Source organism: Nelumbo lutea, chromosome 2, assembly GCF_056320005.1.
Source record: "Nelumbo lutea isolate HS-2025 chromosome 2, American lotus-T2T, whole genome shotgun sequence".
In the NCBI taxonomy this organism is placed as follows: domain Eukaryota; kingdom Viridiplantae; phylum Streptophyta; class Magnoliopsida; order Proteales; family Nelumbonaceae; genus Nelumbo; species Nelumbo lutea.
Window position 1 is genome coordinate 52,628,481 of NC_142685.1, and position 18,973 is coordinate 52,647,453.

The window sequence follows — 18,973 nt, forward strand, 5'->3', positions numbered from 1 at the left end:
TATATATAAAAAAAAAGTTTGGGGCAGACATGTGTCACTACCCCCAAAGTACTGTAATTTATCCTAAAATTTAATTAATATTTTAATAATTGTAGATATTCAGTTATATTGCTATTTACTATTTTAAATGCAGTTTTAATTTTAGATATATTAGGCTACTTGTTTATTAATCCTATATATACATGGGAATTAAAATTTCTATTTTTTATGAAATAAAGCTGGGAGGTAAATAATAATGGTAAAATAGTCCAGAAACATAATAGTAAATATATGAGAGTATTAATTAGGTGAGTGCCATTCCTTGTTTGGTAATGTTAATGCATAACAAAAATTATTATCAATGTATTAATTAACGGCTAAATAAATTACCAAAAATAACTTAATAAATGCAATATTATTTGATATAATACTATTACTAATTTAGTATTTATATATTAAATTATTAATTATATAATTATAAGTCATTAAAATAATGCACTTATTTAATTGCTAAACATTTCAGTGATTTTCCTTTAGGCTCGAGTACAAATGCAAATATGTAGAGTGCAAAACCTTATATTTTGTATTAGTACTAATTTAGTAGTTATATGTTAAATTATTTTGTATGTATTTGTATTGTACATATTTGCATTTGTATTCCTTCCAAACTGAGCCTTAAAGGATTTGTTATAAATAACCCTATGGTCTCTTTAAAAGAATTGTTTTTATATAATAAATTCAAGGAATAAGATCAGTTTTGGCTACCTTTCCCTACCTTTTCTTTCAAACCAAACACAACCTTAATTAAGTGAGATTGAACCCAATTAGTTAGAATTGAGAAATTAGAGAGGAGACTTTAGACAAATAGACAAGAGACTTGATGCTATTTGAAACTTGAAAGAAATTGAGAGAATGATTGTTTTCCAGCAACGTTTGTTTTCTAAGCATCATTAGTAAGTCTTAATCCATGTATTGGTTCTAAAATTTCCGTGTACTGTACGTATGTACCCAAGAAATTGCCCCGGTTTGATACTTTTGCCTAATTAATGGATTGGTTAATTTTGCAGTAATTAAAATGCTAACCCATTATCGAATGCATCATTTTGAAGTCCAAACTGAACCGCTGACTAGATCATCTTTGTTTAATATAATTAATTATTGATATTCCCACATTTTTGGGTTTTCATTTCTGCGGAGTGTGGAGTGTGAAATGAAATCAAAATTCAAATTACCTTGTTGTAAATGGTTTCAGTTTTAGTAATAGATTAATTAGTTGTATTTCTATAAGTGCTCAGTGCTTGGATAGAATTCTAGTAAATATATAATATTATTTAGTTTCTTGATTTGGTATCTCTCCCGCCCCGGCCATATAAATTTAGGCCTCCTGAATCCTGATCATCTTCACTCATCAGCCATCAGCATCCAAGAATGGCTACCTTGAAGTCTCTCACGTTTTCTCACATTATTCTACTAGTTTTCATGGCCATCGTCGTTACTGCTACTGATGAGGAAGATAGAAAGGCAAGTCATGCATCTTCGCTTTTTATATAGCTACTACGTGCGTTTAGATCGATATTAATCTTTTGTTAATCTGGTGCTATATTCTATGCTGAGTATATAGATCTGTATGAATAGCAGCTAATATGGATTCTCTAGTTATGTTGATGGGCCATTTAGCTTCTTCAGTTGGCGATGAATGGCTGATGATATTGTTCAGATTCCAGAACCAGACCTTCCAATATATAATACATGGATTTCTCTTGGTTCATGCATGCATGCTTGCAAAGTTAAAAGAATATATATATGTATATTATCTTGGCCGGTCTAACAATTGATCAATATATAATTAATATTGTGGCTGTATATATATATATAATTAATATCATGGTGATGATGCCGATGATGATAATGGTTTAGGTTCACATTGTGTACATGGGCGCCCTTAATCCTGATCAGGATGGATATTCACCTTCATCTCAGCATCTTAGCATTCTGCAACAAGTTCTTGAGGGAAGGTCTGTATTATACATCCAGTGGCTGTGTATTATTATTCCTGCTTCAACTTTATGGCTCTGCTCTGATAATTGCTGTTCGTGCTTCTGATCAATTAATGGACTATTATATTTTTGTCCTTTGAAGCTCGGCAACTGAGTCCCTCGTACGCAGCTATAAGAGAAGTTTTAATGGGTTTGCAGCCAAGCTAAACGAGCGCGAGAGACAAAAACTTGCCCGTTAGTAATGCAAGACCCTTTATTTCCTTCATTAATTTAATTTACGCCTAGCTAGCTAATCAAAAGAAAATTTGATTTCTTCTCATCTATATAAATTACTATATATTATTAAGTCTTTCTCATCAGGCATGGATGGTGTTGTATCGGTGTTTCCAAGTAGAACCCTCCAGCTTCATACAACGAGATCCTGGAATTTCATGGGTTTAACTGCGGCAACGAAAAGACAACTGAATGCTGAGAGTGATGTGATAGTTGGTGTGTTTGACACCGGAATCTGGCCGGAGTCCGAAAGTTTCAGTGACAAAGGATTCGGCCCTCCTCCCAAGAAATGGAAGGGTACTTGTAATGGTGGCAGCAATTTCACCTGCAACAAGTAATTTTCTTCACTCCACGGACCATGGACCATGGCTGGCTGGCCTAATATAATGGTTCTTCTAACGAGATTAAATTTGTTGTGTTAATTAGTATTTATATAGGAATTGAATACTGAATATAGGTTGAAGGCAAATGTTCTCTTCATTTATTTATTTATATATCTTGAGATGTCAAATTAGCATTGATCATGTCTTTCATGCATGCATTCACAGTGTACGTGTCAGCAATCTGGAATATAATGTATTAATTAATGTAATTATTATTGCAGTAAGCTGATCGGCGCTCGAGTTTACACTGAGATTGAGGAAACTGCAAGGGACAGGGAAGGACATGGCACACACACAGCCTCAACAGCAACAGGGAACAGAGTGGTGGGTGTGAGCTTTTATGGAATGGCTCGAGGAAATGCAAGGGGAGGAGTGCCATCAGCTAGAATTGCTGTGTACAAGGTCTGCAGCTATATAGGTTGTGTTGAAGAAGATATCCTCTCTGCCTTTGACGATGCCATTGCTGATGGTGTAGATATAATCTCCCTTTCATTGGGACATAGTGCAGCAGCTGAGTTATCTGCAGATTCCCTTGCTATTGGTACATTTCATGCCATGGCCAAAGGCATCCTAACCTCCAGTTCTGCTGGGAATTTTGGTCCAGAGAGAGGGTCAACTTCAAGTGTTGCACCATGGATGTTTTCTGTAGCAGCCAGTAGTATAGACCGTCAAATTATTGACAGACTTGTTTTAGGGGATGGTACACAGCTTGTGGTAATTAATTAAGCATATATACCAATCACGTTTTTTCTTTAATCAATTAGTACTGTAAATCATCATCAGTTATTTCAAGAATTCCAAACTTACATTTGGTTTAATGGGTCCAGGGTAGATCTGTTAATTCATTTGGTTCAAGAAGAAGAAGTAAAGTTGATCTTGTGTATGGCACAACTGCTTCAACGCTATGTGATTTTACTAGTGTTCGGTATGTTTCATCTGTGGCCGGATTAAATTGATAGAATTAATTTCAAGTTTCTTTCAGAGAAAGACTACTTAATTGAAACTAGCTAAGATATTGTTTTGCTTCATTTCAGACGTTGCAGTTATGGTTGTTTAGATAGGCGTTTGGTAAAGGGGAAGATTGTGCTATGTGATAAGGTCTCATTAGGAGCGGAACCTATGCGAGCCGGTGCTCTTGGGGTACTCATGATAGATAGAGTATTCAATGATGTTGCTTTAACTTATCCTCTTCCTGCAGTACTGTTAACCTCCGAGAATGGGGAGAAGCTCAAGCTTTATCTGAATTCCACAAGGTAAGCGACCCTAGCTCAATTCATCTATATTTTTATCTTTTCTTATTTTTAATTTAACTGCGAACTACTCTTTCACAACAAAATTGTGTTTGAATTTGATGTCATTAAGTCAGAGCAAAATCACCATCAAACTTCACAATAAAATTGAATAATGGAGTTAATGTAATTTAATCAAATTAATTAAACTAAAGCCATTGTAATGCTTTCAATTCATCTTTGAGATTGTACTTATAATATGCTTGTCCAAACTCCAAACAATCACTTTTTATGTTTTATCCTCAGAAATCCTCAGGGAAAGATTTTGAAAAGTGAAGCAATTCACGATTCAAGTGCTCCTGTAGTAGCTTCATTTTCATCTCGTGGACCAAGCGTAATCATACCAGATATTATTAAGGTTCATCTTTATTTGTATTTTATTGTTTCTTCTCTCCCTCTCTCACTTCTCCACTCTCTGTCTTCAGTTCTATTAATTTCGATCGATCTCCTGGGAAAATATATTGCAGCCAGATATAAGTGCCCCAGGAGTAGATATTTTGGCAGCATTTTCGCCTATTGCTTCACCATCTAATGATGATGGGGATACAAGATCAGTGGAGTATAGCATATTGTCTGGGACCTCCATGGCTTGCCCACACGTTACTGGTTCAGCTGCTTATGTCAAAAGCTTCCACCCTGATTGGTCGCCTGCTGCCATTAAATCTGCTCTTATGACTACTGGTACCCATTCTCTCTCTCTCTCTCTCTCTCTCTCTCTCTCTCTCTAAGTTTGATAATCAAACATATATAGCTTTTAATTTCATTCTGAGCTTCTTCATGTATTATATATGTTAAAACTTAATTCTAACACATACACACGCAAAATTTCCTTATTTGTATAGCTCGGCGTATGAGTGCTGTTAAAAATGAAGACACTGTATTTGCTTATGGTTCTGGCCATATTGATCCAGTGAAAGCTAAGAACCCTGGTTTGGTTTATGATGCCCATAAAGAAAACTACATAGAAATGCTGTGCAATATGGGCTACGATTCGAGGAAGGTTAGGCTTATATCAGGTGACAACAGCAGTTGCCCCAAGGCGAGGACAGGCGAAGCTAAGGATCTCAATTACCCTTCAATGGGACGTTATGTTGCAGACTTGAAGCCATTCAAGTCTAACTTTACGCGGACTGTTACCAACGTCGGCTTCCCAAACTCCACATACAAGGCGAAAGTAACTTCTTCAGGTCCTGAGATGAAAATCAGCGTCGAACCCAGTGTTCTGTCGTTTGAGGCATTGAACGAGAAGAAGTCTTTTGTTGTGACTGTCTGTGTAGGTGAGCTATCATTAAAACATCCTGCGGTGTTTGGATCATTGGTTTGGTCTGACGGAATTCATAGGGTCAGAAGTCCAATTGCTATATATTCAGATCTCCCCACCAATTAAGAAAGTTTTCTCAAATTCGCTATAGTCGTGGAATATTTTCATCATTGTAATGGCGGGGAGAGCTTGATGTCACTGTGTTTATTGCAAACATCATCTGTGTAGTGAAGCTCCAATTCATCCACTTTTTTTTTTTTAATTCAAACCTCTCTCTGTTTGTCCGTATGGATTATCTTAATTGATAAAGCTAGTTAAATATTTAAGTGTATCTTTGGCATCGATGCTGCAGTTGTAAAAACGGTGCAGCTGATGTGTGGTTCGAATTTTTTTGTTTGGAATCGTTGCTGCCAGGTAGGACATTTCCTGGAGCAACAACAAGTGTTTTTGTTTGGTACCAATGCTTCAAGATACGTTTTCTATACTTCTATCCATTATCCAGTGTCACATCACTGTCGTATTGGCAGCAACGAGTTGCAGCTCTAGGAAACGTTAAATTTGGCGTTGCTCCAAGCCATGCCTTCCCGTTTTCCAAGGCATGGCTTAGAGCACCGTTTTTTATGAAAAAACGATTCCAAACAGACGGTTGTTTCTTGGAGCACCGTTTTTTCCTACGTAGTACTGATGTGGCATTGTTGCTCCAAGAAATGGCAACGATGCCAAACAACCTGTAAATAATTAGAAAGCAGAACCTCTCTCTCTCTCTCTGTTGTTGAATCAAAGGCCGGATCATCTTTTAATGTCAATGCTAACACCAATATGTTTGAAACTATTTTTTTCATAAAAAATGGTGCTTCAAGCCATGTCTTAGAAATCAAGAAGGCATGGTTTGGAATAATGCTGAATTTGACATTTTCTCAAATCGCAACTCGTTGATGCCAACAAAGACATGATATCGCATTGACATGGACTTCCTATAATGGGTAACAGAAAGTGTTGTTGCTCTTGGAAACGTCCTATCTGAAAGTAACGTTTCCAAAAAAAAAAAAGACATTGGCATTTGATAAGAGGTGCAATTGCAAGAAAAAACCAGTTTTTCTATTATTAAATTTGTGCTACAATTTTTCCTTTTATACATTTTCCTCAAGTCATTACTCATTAGATATATTGTGTATGTTGTCAAGGAAAAAGAAATAAGGGTCCGTTTTGTTAACAGTTAACATTCCAATTGGAATAGGAATTAGAATCCCTTGGAAATTGAATGGTCTATTTCTCTCAACATTTGGTTCATATTGGAATCATAATTGGCTGGAATGGATTCTCATTCCCAGGGAAAGGGTCATTTCCTTAAATAGGGGAATGCCATTCCACCAGAATAAGAATGAGATTCCAATTCCATTCAACCAAATAGTTGGACCATTCCAATTAGGATCTGATTTTGACCTTATACTTGCAAACCAAACGGATCCAAAAAAGAATTTGATAAGCTACAAGGAATAAATTAGAAATTCTCAATATATTTTTGGATAAAATGTAGGGGATATTTGGAACCGTAGCTGTTTAAAAAAAAAAAAAACGGTGCCACGTTAGATCCACATAGGCGTTTTAACAAATGCCCATGTATTTCATTGTTTGGTTCAACCAATTATTAAAAAATTGGGCATGCCTAAAAAATCGGGACCCCACCGATGCATGATTCGTCAAATTTGGCGTTTCATGCATCGGTGAACCATTTCCCCTAATGGTTGACTGATGTGGTGCTTACATGTGAGCACATACATGAAAAGTGATGATGAAAATCGCCTTACCAAACAATATAGTATTGCTCACTGCCTACATGGTAGAAACGCTTTTTTTTTTTTTTTTTTTTGTGAAAAACGGGTCTTGGAAGCATGGGCGTTTTTTCTTGAAAATCTATCCAAAAAGCGCCCACGCTTCAAAACACCATGGTAGATAGCCACATTGTACTTAGGGGGTGATAATATTTAGCCCCCTCAACTTTGTTTCGAGGGAATGGCCCACCCCCTTAATTTATAAATTCTTGCATCTTAGTCCTATCTCTGGTTAATGGAGTTGATAAAAAATGAAAATATCAAGGGAAAACCTATGGTGCAAAAAAGACATTGTATGGGAAGAATTTTGACCAATTAAAACCCACCCATGAATTTTAATAAATAACACCTGATTGGCTACCACGCTTATGATTCCAATTAACTGGTGAGACGTTTTTCAGATATCATATCTTTCCCATATCATAATCGAACCTAATTATCAAAGTGCCTATTTGAAATCCTATGGTATGATAGCAACAAAAATCAAAATGATGAGAATAACTATTCTATAATACAAAATGTTCACAAAAAAAATTGATAAATTGATAATTTTCAAGATAAACTTGAAAAAAGGTTCAGAAAAATATATGGAAATTAGGATTTTAAACAAATTAAGTTAAAGAGATAAAACGGTCTCATATTCTTTTATTTCCCAGGTAAATAAGATAAATACTATTTTACCCCTAAAAACATATTATCAAAAGGGGCAATTTTGTTCCATCTAAGTGTTGACAACCTCCCCCCTATTGGAAAAGTAAACTAACCCACATGGGAAATTAGCATCTTGTCACACCAAAATGTTGACAACTTTTAAATATACCCCATATAAAAAAAAATATGAATATCTTGATTAATGGAAATCAAAATCCCATTGACCAACTTTCTCACCTCTCAAAATCTAAAAAATCAATACCCCTTTAAAATGAATTACATGAAGTTCATTGAAGTAATGCTAACAACAAGAGCAAAGTGCTAGAATCAAGAAGTTAAGAGGGTCATTATTGCAAAACAAAGTTCAAGGGTAAGTGTTTATTTGCAGTGTAAACCTCATGGATGTAAAATTCAGTCGATGGAGTTTCAACACCGAATCGTTCGAATTTTTTTAAACCATTAAAAGGCGAGCATCGAAAAAGGTGATTATCGATGTAAAACCTTACTATAAGTGACATTTTGCGTTTATTTATGATCTAAACCTCATCTCCATGCAAACACCGACAAAATCGAACTGACAGTATCATTTTATCCCTATGACGTTTTACACTACATTCAAATGTTGACAGAACGATTGAATGCAGATACCACTTCACGTATTTATATTTATACTCGTTTCAAACTGAGCCTTGTACAAGGTGTTATTTGTAATTTACCCTATATTTTCAATACATTTAAGTGGAGGACCCACTAACTATATGGCAGAAAAAAAGATCAGCGTGATCAGATGATTTTCAATCGTTTGATTACGCATACTTTTCAACAGGGACTGTGGGAGTCAGTCAAGTCTCAGGAGACAGGAGCCAATGTTTCAAGAATGGGATCTGTTTGGTCACGGTATTAATCCATTCTAGATAAACTCTATAGTCCCTACCATATAATAGTAACCAAACAGCTCCTGCAGAATCCGTTGCCTCTCGAATTCCTTTCAACCCTCCACTCGCTTTAAAGTTTAAACCCTTCTGTTGCTTCCTCTCGCTGCTCAAAAACCCTAGTTTTGTCGGGTGCTTGCTCTACTATCAAAGAAAATGGTAACTCCTCTATCTGTATCTCTGTATCTCTTCCCCTCTCCCTATTTAGAATTCCTGCTCTGTTCTACTCTTTGTGTTTTGGGATATTCTTTTATTGTTCTTGGGCTTAGATACCGGTCTCGTTCTTACTTGGTTTTGTGTTATTCTTTTGTTTGATGCAAGACTGCCGAAGCTGTGAATCCAAAGGCATACCCACTTGCAGATGCGCAGCTCACCATTACAATACTGGACCTTATTCAGCAAGCTGCTAACTACAAGCAGCTCAAAAAGGGTGCAAATGAAGGTTAATGTATATTCTTTTTTATATTCGTACTTCTTCTACTTTGTTTTTTGGGGTGTTTTTAGTGTTGTAATGGGTCCTCTTTCTTCCTTCTGGTTTCAGCAACGAAGACGCTGAATAGGGGTGTTTCGGAGTTTATAGTGATGGCCGCTGATACAGAGCCGCTCGAAATCCTTCTACACCTTCCCTTGCTTGCGGAAGATAAGGCAACTTCTCTTTTTGATATGTTTCCTTTTAGTTTCTTCTTTGATCAGTTGATGTTTGATTTGCGTTTGAATAGACGATGAGCTAAAGCAGTCTGATTGTTTCATAATATAATATGATTATGCATTAACCTTCTGAAACTACTAATGACGGGATATATTACCTTTTACTCTGAATCATAAAATTATTAGGGTCCTCTCTTTCCTCTTGATGGTTCTTTGAGTGCTGGTACCCCACAGACCTGTGTTCAAAACATGTTTTCACCCATTTAACGTACCAGCTTCGCAATCCCTTGCCCACCAGAGTGGGAAAGAAAACTTGGGGATGGGGGTGGGGGTGAATTCTTATTGTTTGTTATAGTATTGTATTCTAGATGTATGATATGCGAACGGCTTGTTTCTTGTTTATTTCTTGCAGTAGATGGGAATCCCTGTCCAAAATTAGAGAACTAATGTCAATAAAGGATTATAACTGACAACAAAGACTGACTTTGTGTTTATTCTCAAGGATGGGTATACCATTAACTGAGAAGAGAATTTACTTAACTGTTGGAAAGGATTGGACAATAGTAACATTCAAGATAAAAATGAAATGGATGGAGATATTTTACTTTTGATGGTTCTCAATTTTTGTCAAGTTCAGGGTGGTTTTGATTCCTTCGTTTATTTCAGGAAGTTGATATGTTAAATACATCTTGCCAAAGATTCTATCTTTTTGGATGAATGCAGAAAGCCCATGTCTTTGTTTTGTGAATGCCCCGTCATGGAAAAGGATTTGCTTCCACAAATATCCGGTGTGGATATTGCATAATTTGTTGAGCCTTAGTAGAACATATATTTTTCATACATTGTAATTGCCACTCAAATGTCAAAGCTATAATTTAGTACATGTATTTTTCACCCTTTCTTATCTTCTTGATGATTGATTATGAAAGTTGCTACCACCAAGTTCAGTTAACAATATCAGATACTTGATATAATATAGGTATTATTAAAATCTACTTTATCATATTGGCATGTAAAACCTTGGAATACTAGTGACTTGATCGTATAATCTCATTTCTTTTGATTTTTGTGATGGCTTGCATCGCAGTTGTCATCAAGGCTCATCATTTCTTCCATCTGTTAGATAAGTTACTGAATACAAAGGATTCTTTAATCTCCCCAAATGCAAAGATAGCAAAATAACTGTGACAAAATGTAATAAAGAATATTAAATGCTTTGTAAAACCATATGCAAGAATGTACATGTGCTGTTCATTAGTGTACTCAGTAATGACTGACTTGGCACGAGTATCTGCTTCAAAACAGGTTTCATTTGTCAGAGACTCATGTCAGAATCAGAAGCCAAATAGTTATAGGGTTGTGAAATTGACCCTATAAGAAAAAATACAAGTTAAAATTAACATGAGAGCAATAGTTGTTAATATAAAAAGAAAAAGAAGAGTACCAGTTCTGGGATGGACGGGTTGGTAAAATATTGGACAACTGGACATGTATTAAAATGAAATGCCAAGAGTCTAAAAGGTGTGCATCACCAGTTCTGAATAATTCCAGGCTTGAACCCTCTAGGTTGGGATTGGGAGCTGCCATTTGGTGGATAAAATATAGCTACTTAAAGCACTTTCAATTTTGCTCAATTGCTGATAATTGCAATATTGCATTTTGGAGCAAATTGTATTTCAATCAAATTTTGCATGATCAAAAACTTGGTATAGATTCTTGATTTTAAAAATCCAAAATTTAAATAATGGTACTTAGATTTTAGGAAATGAAGAGTTTTTATCCCTGTTTATTATATCCAATCTTTATAAAGTACGCATCCTACCAGTTCTTGGAAACCCATACAAGAATTTCTGGTAAAATCAGATACTAGATAACTGAATCTGCTTTTTTTATTTATTATCTTTTTAATATTTCAATAATTTTCTTCTATATTTTGGTGGATCTTTTGTTTGTTCTGCAATTCCTGGTTGGCCATAAATAATTCCAAGTCCAGTGGTTTTGGAGAACCAAATAACTTTTTCATAATTTGTAACTAATGAGTAATGACATGCATCACATGCTTGTAAATCCCATTGTACATGGCTTTGGTGTACGTGGATACTTTCTTTTTTAGTCCCTTTGTTATAACTTAATAAGTTTGATGAATGTGCCCTATGTGTTATAACCAAGTAAAACTGACTTCTGATCGTCACAGAATGTGCCCTATGTGTTTGTGCCTTCGAAACAAGCCCTTGGACGAGCTTGTGGAGTCACACGACCTGTCATTGCTTGCTCTGTTACAAGCAATGAGGGAAGCCAGTTGAAATCCCAAATACAGCAATTGAAGGTATTCTCTCACTAAATTTTACATTATATTCGTTTCCATTTTATTTCTTATTAAAGGCCCATGCTTTATATTCACGACTTATTTGTGGTAATGCAGGATGCCATTGAAAAGCTCTTAATCTAAGAGAAAACGCAGTCTCCTTTCGGTGTGATGGGCCTCTCAGAACTTCGTTGTTGATTTTTCTAGGGGCTTTGACTGATGAAGTTGTTTTGAATACTGATCCTGTATTGTTTTTCCAATTTCGTTATTTTCTCTCATTTATTCGGATATGAATGTAAGCTTGTTATACAACCGAATCTTTGTTCAATGTTCAGCTACATTATAGATAGATCAATTTTCAATTTTAGTAGCTTATTTGGATTTCCATTATATAGTGAAGAAATATATTCGCAACTACAGAGTAAAGAGCTTGTATGGAATCTCCATTATCAGGGGGCACTAAAGCGATGCCCATAGCCACCATAGCCATAAGGCCCATAACCCCCCAAGCTTGGTGAAGGGGGGTATCGATCCCAAGTCTGCTACAAGCAGCCAGAGTCAGAGACCTTACCAACTGAGTCAGTTGGCTCCTCCGTTTGTTAATCGTTAGTTGAGATTGTTGGCGTTTTGTATAAAATGAAGTGTAGAAAAACGATATTACATTGTTCATTTGCTATTTGAAGGGAGGTTTTAACATTGTCAGTAAAAGTCACTTTTTGGTAGAAAAATATCTTCATTAACCAAGAGTCGAGAGATAGCATTGTCAGTAAAAGTGAAGGGACGTTTTTGGATAAACCTCACATTACAATATTAGGGAAAGAGGAGATTTTTGGGCAAAGCTATTTGGCCATCGAAAGGGGAAGGAATGCATAGCATTGGGTTGAATTGGTTGACAATCAACAATTTCTAATTCTATGTAGTCCTTTTTCCCATCTAGGTCTAATGGGCAAATGGGTATCCGCCACATTAACAAAGAACCCTGTTATTTAAAGAAATGATAACTTAAAATTATGTCTCCATTTTCCAAAGCATTCCATGTTGAATGGTTCTCATAGGTTCTCTTGGAGCACTAATGCTCACATATTGAAACAAACATATAGCTTCTAGTCTCAAGTCATGCGTTCTTGAATGATTCAAGTACACATCTCAATGATCTTAAGCAATCAATCAATATTAACTTGGACGGTTGTTCCTTAATCCTGTGACAAAGTTAATTAAATATGGAAAAATGCATGTATGTTTGCCCAGCGAAAGTATTAAGATGTGTAGTTTGTATGTTGTTGAATACTTGAATTGGTTTCAATGCCTGCTACACATCCTTGGTAATTAGCTAATCCCAATTATCACCATCGTATGGCATTCTTAATCTGAAAATATGTCCTCCATACTCATATACAAGGGTTATTTCTTTCATGACCCTAAATTCAAAGTGTGAGACAGTGGATTGATCTACATAAGTATGTGAGTTCCGATGACCTAGCATAGACCCGAGTCCCGAGTCAGACTAAACCGATACAGATTGATTATCTATTTAAGCAGCAAATAATTCAAAAGTTGGAATTATAACATTTAGGAATATTCTACAATAGCAATTAAGGGAATGTACATTAATTAAATGAGCAACAGAATAAATATGAGAGTATAAAAATATTTCAAAAAATAAAGGTCTAAAACACTATAAATACAGCCCCATACCCATGTGGCGAGTGGCAACCCTTTAATAGGAGATTGATTAGACTTAGACCCCTTAAAGAGGCAGGGGACAAACAAAAAGCAATCAGTTGATTGAAATCTGAACAGTTCCATTAGCCAGTTTCATATGAACTACACTTAAAGCTAAGAGATCTATATTTATATCTATACTATTATAAAAAGTACTAATAGCCTGTAAAATTTTTAGAATTTTTCTTGATTAAAATACTCCCTTTTTTTAAAATATGTCCCCTTTATTATAAGGGTAAAAATTGTAAACTGAATACTATTAGTATTATTCAATGCATCCAATTCCCTCATTAAATCCCACACTTAAGGTATTAACTCCCACTCACCCCATTCACCCTCATTGAATCATATATTTAAAGCAGTTTTATTTATTCTCATCACTAAATTCCACTAGTTAAATCCATACATAATAAATTAATAATTCCAATAACATAAAAACTTATATTTTTATAATCTACATGAAAAAAATAGTGCTTTCATTTAGGTGGTGGTAAGAAAGCAAACCATTTTGGGTCAAATGGGCTTACTCATGTTGCCACAATTAAATAATTAAAAAATTAAAAAATAGATAAAATGTAAAAGAAATATAGAAATTATAGAAAAATTTAGGAACATTTTTAATATCATATATTCAACATATTAAACAATAATTATTATGATAAATAGGAAATAATTTTTGCTAATGATGGAAATGGAATGCAAAATTTAAAACCAATTGGAAATAAAACTATTTTCATATTCTCTTTCATTAAATCTTATATCCAATTTATATTCTCTCATTAAATCCTATATTTGAGATATATTTTTTCTCATCATTAAATTCTACTAATTAAATCCACAACATTAATTTTAATAGTATAAAAATATTTTGAAAAGCAATTTGAAAACATAACTATTTTCTTCCCTCACAATGGTGGATAAGCAATTCATTCATTTGGGGTTAAATGGGTTAATCAACAATGCCATAATTTAATAATAAAAAATTAAAATAAATAAAATATAAAATATAAAAAACAAAAATAATTGGGCATATCTTTAATATTGTATATTCATTATATTAAACAAAGTAAGTATTAAGTATAATAAGTGTTTTTATTAATGATGAAAATGTAATGCCAAATCTAAAATCAACCTAGAAATGACATGATGTTATAGTCAAATAATAAAATTTTTAAAAATAGAAAACAAAAAGAATCACAAAAATAAAAAAGAAACTAAAGAAAAATTTGGGCAAATATATAATGCTATATATTTATAAAAATAAAATGTTAGGTACATATATAATATTATACATTCACTATATTGATAAATAATAAGTATTATACATAAGAATTAATTTTATCAATGGTGGAATTGATTAACCGGTGATGTCATAGTTAAATAATAAATATTTAAAAAGTAAAAAAGTATAAATAATCAAAAGAATATAAAAAATATAACAAAGTTGTACACATCTCTAATGTATTAATTATATCAAACAAAGATTAGGTGTAATAAGTAAAAATTATTTATATAATGTAGATGAAATATATAATTTAAAACTGATATAAAAGCAAAGCTATTTTCCTTTCTAGATGGTGGGTTAATGATCCAACTTTTTAAATAAACCCATGGTATCAATAATTGAGTAATAAATATTAAAAAAATGATAAAACACAAAAATATAAAAATATAGAATTCTGTCTAAGACATTTGGAAACTTTTCTAATGTTATATATTCATCATATTAAATTGTTGCTGCCCAGATTAGCCGAGGGCAACGAGGTAAATTCGCTTCCAAGTTCCGAAGGCAAGCTGAAAGCTTTGAGGATTCAAAGTAAGGTAAATCGAGGTCGAGGACTATAGGCCGAGGAGAGATGCTCCCTTTTAACTATGGTAGAAGTTGAGGATTGTGGGTCGTTAGCGTCTGTGCCCTTGCTTCACTGAAACAAGGGGGGCAACCTCTTCGTCGGGCCGCTTTGGCGTCTATGCCCCTGCTTTCTTCCCAGCCTACTTCACGTGGACCTTCTCGAGCAATCACTACTTGGCATCCATTGGTATCTCTGCGAACAACAAAGGAAAATGGTCAGCACAACTAGCCGAAGACGTGGAAGGCATGCAAAGTAACTACAAAACCTCTCTTACCGAGGGGGTAGGACTAATCCCAGCAAACACTAGGGGAATCTCCTCCTCCACCAATGGCTTCACCTGGACTGTCCCCATCACTAGCAAATGAACAACGGCCTCCTCGTCTCGTAGCGAAGGGAGACATTTCTCAACAACTATGCAGGCCTCCTCCCACTCAGACCTGAACCTCCAACCTTCGGGGTAGGAGACATAGAAAAATTTGTCCTTCCACCCATGGACGGACGAGGGGTTGTGCACTGGCTTCCCTCTCTGAGGATAGAAGTAGTACATGTTGGCCTCGAAAGTGTTCTTCCTTGGCGCGAACATGGCACGAAATGCTTTTGACGTCAGCTCCACATCCCGAAGACGAGCCCACACCAACATCGCTATTATGGTCCTAAGGGCATTGGGGACGAGTTGACTGATAGTGATACTGTACCACTCTAGTAACTCAAAGACTAAAGGAGGGAGGGGAAACCTAAGGCTAGAATCTAAAAAATGCTGGTAAATATAGATTCCCCCCTCGTCAGGGGTCCACAACCGATCACCTACGTCAGAAACCCTAAGATTGTAGGACTGGGGTATGTAGAACCTCCTTGCCAAGGATTTGACCTGGCCCACCTCCAAGGAGCTGTCAAACTCCGAGCGTGGGACACCAACATCAGCCACTCTTCGGGCAGCGCTCCCTTCCACCAGTTCAATAGCAAGCTCTGCAGCATCTTCCCCCTCGGCCTGAGGATACCCTTCGGGCTCCCTCGACGATGCCAATGCGATGCTTTCACGGGGAGAGTCATCGCCTCTATGGCATCCCTCGGTGCCCCTAGAGGCTACTCTTTCCCTCAGCACGACTAGCTCCTGCCGAAGAGTGATAATGGCCAAGGAACCTAAGGAGGAGAGAGGGGAAGGGGTATGAGGAGAGCTCCCTCCCGAGCTGTTCGGGAGTTCATGGCACTCAGGGCTGGAGTCTGAGAAAGACATTGTGAATTACCTAGAAGATGGTGAGGAAGGTGAAGATGGGGTGTCTTGAAGGATTGAGAACCTAGGAGTTGAGTTCACTCGACAGCAAGAGCGCCTAAGTTCAAATGATGGGGAAAGTCACCACTAAGGCCCCTATTTAAAGGAAAATGGATGCCCTAGATCTCGCTGGATCCGACGGCTGAGGCACCTCTGCTTCCACCATCCAACCATAATGGGCCACTCGACACTCGCCCTCGAAAGACGAAACGACGTCCAAGGAATGACTCAGATCACTATAGATCCAATGGTCACAAGGACCCTCTGCTTTTGCGAACTAGCTACACCGCACCTCTCGGTGCGTGCCCTCAGAAGACAAAATGATGTTGGATGAATCGCAAGACTCACCCGCCGGGAGAACCATGAAGTCCACCCATTGCGACCCACTGGGTGAATCGTTTAACCCGACAAATGCGCGCCTATCTGGGTAATCGTCCTCCTCACGGGGGACCCCTGACGTGGCCTGACCGTACGTGACACGGGACCATCCCCGCTAACCTGAGGCATCCATGCCGCACACATCTCCAAACTGATGAGGAGGGAAGATGCATATGAAGTGAAAGTGACGCCACTACAGAATACCCCTCAATTAACGAACCCGAAGGCATAACAGTCGCTACTCCCGACAACGGAAGCCAAGGCCTTACCTTGACTATCATCTTACTAGCCGAAGTCAAGACCTCACCTCAGCCTCGGGAGTGGGGGGCAAGTGATGTTGGCTAGCTAGGCCCAACCCATTACGGGCTGAGAGGCTCGACCCACTAACGCCTGACAACACTAGCCACAGTAGGGGGGAGCCCTACTGCCTCCGTATGTAGCCAACCGTAGAGCAGTTAGGCGTACTCGCAAGGACCTGTCACTTGACATCGTACGACTTTCATCTAGTGCGTTCATCTCCACCTACCTCCAGCTCAGTCAAGTATAAATATGAGGTAACTCTCCCTTGACAAGGGATCTAGATCCCGGAGTCCTGATCTAGCTCCTGCATTTACTTCTAGTGCCTTGAATTAAAGTCTTGCACCTACCTTGCTTCATTAGCATTTTACTCTCGGGGACCCAGTTCATCCGAGGACTACCATCGAGACCTCATCTGCACCTTCCCCCACCTCACACCTCATACTAACTTGAGCTTCGGAGCCTTCACCTCGGGTCTTCACCCAAGGCCTCTTACATTTCTTATTTTGTAGTACCTTAGATCTCCAAGAACCTCGTCACCAAGCCGACGACCCGCGGTCCTCAGCTTCTACCATACTCAGAAGGGAGAGTCCCGCCTCAGTCTATAGTCCTCGGCCTCGGCTTACCCTCCTCTGAATCCTCAAAGCCTTCAGCCTGCCTTTGGAACTTGGGAGCGAATTTACCTCATTGCCCTCGGCTAATCCGGGCAGCAACATAAAGAAACTCAATTGTTAAAATAAAATTTATTTGTATTTATGATGGAAATGGAATACAAAATTTAATAGTAATAGTTTTTATTATAATTTAAAATTTTCATATGCAATCCATGTGAAGTCAGAATTTGTGTATGTTTACTTTTATTTTATACATACATATATACATACATACATACATACATACATACATACATACACACATACGTACATGCATACATACATACATACGTACATACGTACATACATACGTACATACATACATACATACATACATATAGTATATTTATTTATACTATTAAAAGTAACAATGACAATGTGGAAGTTTACTAAACTACCCAAGGTATTTTTATTTAATAATACTAATAATTAGATCTTTATCAAATACAGAAACATATTTTTAAAGGGTAAAATGATAAAACATCCCCTAAAGTTTCTGACCATTGCTAAAAATATCCCCAGAAGTTTGGTAATTGCAATGACCTCCCCTGAACTTTCAACATAGTTGTAAGTAGAACCTTTCTCTTATAATCCTCTAACAAGAGGCATGAAAATGTAGTTACTTTGACTAAAATGTTTATTTTCCAAGTTTTCCCTTCATATCAATTACTACCCGAAACCCTTCCAATTCTTTCTGAAATTGATTTATTTTATAAATTTTCCTTTCAATAATAATTGCATGTAGTTATTTATTTCTTTTTTTTTTGTTGTTTAAAGTTTGTATTGTTTGTTATGTAAAATTCCGCTTCAATAATAATTGCATGGGTGTTTTAGACATTTATGTACCTCTTGTTAGAGGATTCTAAGAGAGGGAGGTCTACTTGCAACTATATTAGAAAATTCAAGGGAGGCGATTGCAATTACCAATTTCAGCAAGGGTCAAAAACTTTAAGGGATGTTTTAGCAATTTATCATTTTTTTTTCAAATTAACCAAAAACAAAAATGAAACCATTCTTCCATCCAAGTGGTGGGTAAGCCAATTCAACCATCTACGCCAATTGGGTGAATCCATGATATCATAGTTAAATAAAAGAATGTAGAAAAAATGGACCATTTCTCTAATATTTTATATTAAACATATTAAAGAATAAATAAGTATCATAAATAAGAATTGTTTTATTGATAATGCAAATGAAATACAAATTGTAAAACCAACAAAAAAAAAAGAAATTGATTTCCTATTTGGTTTGAG

The 18,973-nt window shown here is 36.3% G+C and overlaps 2 protein-coding genes across 2 annotated transcripts; both read left to right on the plus strand.

Moving 5' to 3' along the window:
- Nucleotides 1-1,081: 1,081 nt before the first annotated feature.
- On the plus strand, nt 1,082-5,513 carry LOC148870686 (subtilisin-like protease SBT4.3). Its single transcript, XM_088967161.1, has 10 exons — nt 1,082-1,500; nt 1,897-1,994; nt 2,119-2,210; nt 2,337-2,583; nt 2,854-3,346; nt 3,460-3,557; nt 3,667-3,885; nt 4,168-4,279; nt 4,389-4,602; nt 4,764-5,513. Exons 1-10 carry the CDS (start codon nt 1,408-1,410, stop codon nt 5,306-5,308), a joined length of 2,211 nt encoding a protein of 736 aa, XP_088823287.1. The 5' UTR covers nt 1,082-1,407; the 3' UTR covers nt 5,309-5,513.
- Nucleotides 5,514-8,499: 2,986 nt separating this feature from the next.
- On the plus strand, nt 8,500-11,940 carry LOC148870687 (uncharacterized). The gene is made up of 5 exons (XM_088969366.1): nt 8,500-8,756; nt 8,919-9,039; nt 9,139-9,242; nt 11,440-11,571; nt 11,668-11,940. Exons 1-5 carry the CDS (start codon nt 8,754-8,756, stop codon nt 11,692-11,694), a joined length of 387 nt encoding a protein of 128 aa, XP_088825492.1. The 5' UTR covers nt 8,500-8,753; the 3' UTR covers nt 11,695-11,940.
- Nucleotides 11,941-18,973: the final 7,033 nt, after the last annotated feature.

Excerpts from the sequence above, each read along its gene's own strand:
- LOC148870686 (XM_088967161.1), top strand. The coding sequence starts at position 1,408 with ATGGCTACCTTGAAGTCTCTCACGTTTTCTCACATTATTCTACTAGTT. Across the intron at positions 2,584-2,853 it reads AGCAATTTCACCTGCAACAA|TAAGCTGATCGGCGCTCGAG; the intron begins GTAATTTTCTTC and ends TTATTATTGCAG. Across the intron at positions 3,886-4,167 it reads CTTTATCTGAATTCCACAAG|AAATCCTCAGGGAAAGATTT; the intron begins GTAAGCGACCCT and ends TTTTATCCTCAG.
- LOC148870687 (XM_088969366.1), top strand. Across the intron at positions 9,243-11,439 it reads CCTTGCTTGCGGAAGATAAG|AATGTGCCCTATGTGTTTGT; the intron begins GCAACTTCTCTT and ends TGATCGTCACAG. Across the intron at positions 11,572-11,667 it reads CCCAAATACAGCAATTGAAG|GATGCCATTGAAAAGCTCTT; the intron begins GTATTCTCTCAC and ends GTGGTAATGCAG.